Below are 5,960 nucleotides of genomic sequence, written 5' to 3'. Positions count from 1 at the left end.
TTTCTCCATGAATTTAAATTTGACTACTGTTAAGACTCTTTTAAGAGGGGGGCCTGGATAAGCTGGTTAATAAGTTGCTGTCATGTGACTAGGAGGTTAGGATTCAAGCCTCGGAAAACAGCCCCTTGCAAAACGTAAGGTGAGGCTGTGTACGAATGACCCTTGCGGTTCGGTTCTTCCCCGGACCCGCCCATACCGGGACCTTTACTGCACCGAGCTGCCTTTTTTCATACTGTTAGACTTTTTAAACTATTTCTTACTTGACTACTGTTAAATTAAATAATCTTCACATACAGTATGACACATTGGGATGGTTATAGTTTTTTGTCAAAGTTTATACACCAGAGAATGTGCATATGTAACTAACTTCACTAAGTTGACTGGAAAGTGACTAGGTGAGCTTCATGAATTTGACTACTGCAAAGCAACAATAGAAAATTCTCTTTATTTTGTGCCATATATACCTCAATATGATGGAATAGAGGAATAAATCAAAGGTTTCTTAAATTTCATCTCTAACAAGTACATAGTTTTGAACTTTTTAGTGCAGAAATGGGGATTGGAGAACTTGCATTGTTTATGCTCTACGCCTTTCTCTGCCAACTTTCTTTCTCCTCATCTTTACGTCATTTGTGCCGCAAAGATCAGGCTCGTGCTTTGCTACAATTCAAGAAGACATTTACCATAAATTCTGATGCTTCTGGTTGCTCTCAATCTTATGGAAAAACTCTTTCGTGGAATAGGAGCGCGGATTGCTGTTCATGGGATGGAGTTTATTGTGGTGAAACGACAGGACATGTAATCGAGCTTGATCTCAGTTGCAGCCAAATTCAAGGGAAGTTTCATTCCAATAATAGCCTCTTTCGACTCTCCAATCTCAAAAGGCTTGATTTGTCTTTTAATGATTTCTCCGGATCGCGTATTTCGCCTAAATTTGGTGGATTGTCTAACTTAACACATCTTGATCTATGGGGTTCAAGTTTTACAGGTCAAATTCCTCCTGAGATCTCTTATCTTTCTAAGTTAAACGTCCTTCGTATCTGGAGTGAAGATCCTTATACGCTTACATTTGGACCTAACCATTTTGAACTGATCCTTAAAAACTTGACTCAATTAAGAGAGCTTGAGCTTTACGATGTGAACATATCTTCCACCATTCCTCAAAATTTCTCTTCTTATTTAACAACTATACAACTTCTGAACGGACAATTATGTGGGACATTGCCCGAAAGAATTTTTCACCTTCCCAACTTGAAACTTCTTGAGTTATCGTACAATTCCCAGCTCACAGTTAGCTTACCGATGACCAAATGGAATTGCAGTACATCTCTCATGAACTTATATCTCTCTAGCGTGAAGTTTAATGGTAAGATACCTGAATCAATGAGCTATTTAACTTCACTGCATGACTTGGACATGAGTTCTGGTAATCTTTCGGGCCCTATTCTTAAACCTCTATGGAATCTCACCAACATAGAAAATTTGTCCCTTGAAAATAACAATCTTGAAGGAACGATTTATCCATTCTTCAAATTTGGAAAACTAAGGGGGTTAAGACTTTGGGGAAACAACTTTACCGGTTCGATTCCTTCCAATGTTAGTGGTCTCCAAAACTTACAATCACTCTACTTGTCATCAAACAACTTGAATGGGAGTATACCATCCTGGATATTCTCCCTCCCATCACTATCTTGGTTATACTTGAGCGATAACCATTTCAGTGGAAAAATTCCGGAGTTCAAGTCCCAATCATTAATCGTAGTTACACTGAAACAAAATCAGCTGGAAGGTCCTATTCCAAAGTCACTCCTAAACCAACAGAACCTAGGATTTCTTCTCCTTTCGCAGAATAATTTCAGTGGACAGATTTCTTCAACTATCTGCAATCTAAAAACACTGATAGTGTTAGATTTGGGAAGCAATAAGTTGAACGGAACAATCCCACAGTGTTTGGGTGAGATCACTGAACATGTGTTGGTTTTGGATTTAAGCAACAATCGTCTCAGTGGGACGATTAATACTACTTTTAGTATTGGAAACCAACTGAGCGTCATCAAATTGCATGGAAATAAGCTAGAGGGGAAAGTCCCGCGATCTTTGATCAACTGCAAGTATTTGGAACTTCTCGATTTAGGTGACAATGAGTTGAATGACACATTTCCAAAATGGTTAGGAACTCTGCCGAATTTGAAACTTCTAAGCTTGAGATCAAATAAGTTGCATGGTCCTATCAAAGCTTCAAAGAACAAAAAGCTGTTTGCCCAACTTCAAATTATGGATCTCTCATCTAATGGGTTTAGTGGGAATTTACCAGCAAGTCTTTTTGAGAATTTCCAAGCCATGAAGATAATCGATGAGAACGTGAGAGACCCATGGTATGTAGGAGATCAATATGGTATATTTTATGATTCTGTGATGACAATTACAACAAAGGGATTGGATCTTGAGTTTGCTCGAGTTTTGACTACAAACATAATCATCAATCTCTCAAGGAATAGATTTGAAGGTTATATTCCAAGTATTATTGGAGATCTCGCTGCACTCCGCACGTTGAACCTATCTCATAATCGCTTGGAAGGTTGTATACCAGCATCATTACACCAGTTATCTGTACTTGAATCATTGGATCTCTCATTTAACAGAATTGGTGGAGGGATACCGCAACAACTTGCATTTCTCACATCACTTGAAGTTCTAAATCTCTCTCACAATCATCTCGTTGGATGCATCCCCAAAGGAAAACAATTTGACACATTTGAGAAGAGTTCATACCAAGGGAATGATGGATTACGTGGATTTCCACTGAGTAAAGATTGTGGTGGTGATGATGGTGTACCACAAGCAATAACTCCAGTTGAGCTGGACGAAGAAGAAGAAGAAGATTCACCAATGATCAGCTGGCAAGCGGTTCTCATGGGTTACGGTTGTGGATTTGTTAGTGTACTCTCCATAATATACATAATGTTGTCAACACAAACTCCAGCATGGTTTTCAAGGATGGTTGATGAATGGGAATACAAAATTGTTACGAGAATGCAAAAGCACAAGAAAAGATATTAATGTGTGAGCTCCAGGTATTCAACTTGATCTCTATGCAAATTGTTTTGATTTGATTTCGCTATCAGCATTTTCATTTGATCATCACTTGTCGTACTACCAATTAACACATGCTCCAGAGAAGAAGGCATTTTCTTAAATCTTTTTTTTTTCTGACTTATTGCTAAACGTAAACCATTCTACTATTTGTCAGAGATAGGTTGTCTATGATCTCCATTAATTCTTAAGTTCTAACTTTAGTTCTTTACTTTTTTTTTTTGGACATTGCAGGTTCCGAGTCTACCGATTAGATGGAATGCAAATACAAGCTTTTATTTTCATAGATTCTGATGTTGCATCTTAGACTTTTACTACTACATCTTGTTGTATTATATTGTTTTTTTTTTTTTCTGATTGTTGCTACTGCCTTATTTTACATTTCTCTTTGAGAGGAGGATCTTGTTAGAAATATCTCTACCTTCAAGGTAGGGGTAAGGTCTACGTACACATGATCCTCCTCAATAGCCCAACTGTGCGATTACAATTGTTTTTTTTTGTTTTGTTGTTGTTGGTAGTTTCTAATGTGTCATGAAGTGTTTGTTAGCCTATGAATTAAGCCGTGAATCCTCTTCCTTTGTGCCTCAACCAAATTCTGTTCCCATTTGTGTACAGTATGTAGAAATAAATTCAGCTTAATTATTAGTTCACTATATATCCTATGGCATATTCGACTGATAAACAGAAATTGGAAATATCCTCAGGTCATTCAATCAATTTCCTAACAAAACGTACAGTTTCTCCTATTGTCATCAAACTACTTGAATTGGCCAAACTACGCCATCCTGGATATCCTCACTTCCATCACTGAACTTTGAGGACTATAACGACCTGTTATATCTTCAATGAAAAGTAGCATAAAACTTGTACTCCAAAAAGACAACAACAACAGACTCACACTCACCCACAAGTTCCAAGAAAGTAGAAAAAAATGTTTTATCTAGTTAGACTTAATGAATTGGTGGTATTGAATATATGAAGAACATGATATCATGTGTGGAAAGTAAATTTCATCCATGGTAACTTAACTTTGTGTCTATTACGGAAAAGTCACTTTTCTTTCATTCATTACACAAAAGTCATTTTACTTTGCTCCGGCCATCACAGAAGTCACTATGGCCGGATTTTACAATAATCCCACCCGGAAAAAATTAATGCGACAACCTTAATTAGTTCTAAATTTTTATTTAAGAGAATATAATATGCTATTCATATCTTGAGTCTTTTTATACGTGCCTAACGCAATTTTCCTTATGAATTATATAACGAAAGAATACCAATTTCTTAATAAATTAGACTACCTAGTAAAACTATTTTCATAAAGAAAACTTGATTAATATTTTTATGAAACATTTCATAATATTGCATTCATCTGCCAAAATGGTGCATCAAAAAAGAGTAATAACAAGATAAATTCTTCAAAACATATAAAATAAAAATATGTGTATAATATTATTTTTTTTTTAAAGATTATTATAATTATTAGAAGATAAATCAACATGCTAAAGATAATTTTAAAATAAAACCTTTTTAATTTTGTGATCAAATAACTATTGTCAAAATTTGTACAAATAATGTTATTGACAGTTGTGTTCATAAAAGTTATAAAATATAAGTAATTTTATAGATAAACTAAATTATTGGATATTTAATTTTTATATTTATCAGTTGAATTAATTAAACAGGCATAATACATAAACATGACCTTTAACTTGACACCAAATTATAACTATGACCTTTAACTTTGCCAGTGCACAAGTAGATCCTGTAACTATACAAAAGTTGAACGGAAAAACACTCCAATCCTACATGACAAAATGCGTGTATACACTCAAAACCACGTGCGTCAGAGTTAGAATTGAAGTATTTTTTTATTTAATTTTTGTATAGTTAAAGGGCCTACTTGTGCACTGACAAAGTTAAAAGTCATAGTTATAATCAGGGGCGGACCTATGTAGGATTTTGGGGTGCTCTGACACTACGAAATTCGACGCGGAATAGGTATAATTACATAGAAAATATATGAAAATCGGTATAAAACATATAAAAGCACCCACTATAAAAAAAATTGATTGGGTGCATTGACATTTAGTTTAATTTTAAGGTCTTTCATTTGAAGGAGGCCCCGGTTTCGATCTCATTGAGGTGATTTTTTTTTACCTTTTTCAGTTTTTAAAATTTTTAAGCACCCACTATCCTTAAATCTTGGGTCCGCCACTGGTTATAATGTGTCTTTTTTATTAGGTGACAGCCTCTGAGTGAATTACTAATCCATGTAGGAGCGATTGGGTTTCAGACATGCAAGTTATAGAATTGGAGTATTTTTCTTCGGATAATACATAAATATGATCCTAAACTTTACACCAAATAATAACTTTGATCTTAAACTTTGACAGTGCACAAATATGACCTTTAACTATTCAAAACTACACAAATATGACCTTCGATCCTACGTGGCAAAACGCGTGTTCAACACGCAAAATTGGGTCTGTCCAGCTTAAAATCTAAGGGCATAATACATAAATATGACCCTAAACTTGACACCAAATTATAACTTTGACCTTAAACTTTGGTAGTGCACAAATATGACCTTTAACTATTCAAAACTGAACAAATATAACCTTTAAATGACTTTTCACTATTATTTTTTTTATTATTTTCGGTTCAAAGATTAAAATGGCATCTAATTTCTTTTGTCATTGTGGAAAAAAAGAAATATTGAAGATTTATTAATTAGGTGGGTCAGCCTCATATGAAAAAATCGTACGGGTATGTATATATATTATAAAGCAGAGGGTGAATTTAAGTTATATAATATAGCTAAATATAATTTATTTAAATATTAAATTAAAGATGAAACTATACTA

At 34.6% G+C, this 5,960-nt stretch overlaps 1 protein-coding gene across 1 annotated transcript; it reads left to right on the top strand.

Annotated features, from left to right (window-relative positions):
* Positions 1 to 466: 466 nt before the first annotated feature.
* LOC107851823 (receptor-like protein 9DC3) lies at positions 467 to 3,681 on the top strand. The gene is made up of 2 exons (XM_016696919.2): positions 467 to 3,074; positions 3,328 to 3,681. The coding sequence occupies exon 1, from the start codon at positions 553 to 555 to the stop codon at positions 3,058 to 3,060; it is 2,508 nt and encodes an 835-aa protein (XP_016552405.2). The 5' UTR covers positions 467 to 552; the 3' UTR covers positions 3,061 to 3,074; positions 3,328 to 3,681.
* The last annotated feature ends 2,279 nt before the right edge of the window (positions 3,682 to 5,960 follow it).

This window comes from Capsicum annuum, chromosome 12 (assembly GCF_002878395.1).
Source record: "Capsicum annuum cultivar UCD-10X-F1 chromosome 12, UCD10Xv1.1, whole genome shotgun sequence".
NCBI classification, from domain to species: domain Eukaryota; kingdom Viridiplantae; phylum Streptophyta; class Magnoliopsida; order Solanales; family Solanaceae; genus Capsicum; species Capsicum annuum.
Note: the sequence above shows the minus strand (reverse complement) of the source record. Positions and strands in the feature narration are given on the sequence as shown.

Bases quoted from the DNA above. Each gene is read 5' to 3' on its own strand.
- LOC107851823 (XM_016696919.2), top strand. From the start codon at position 553: ATGGGGATTGGAGAACTTGCATTGTTTATGCTCTACGCCTTTCTCTGC.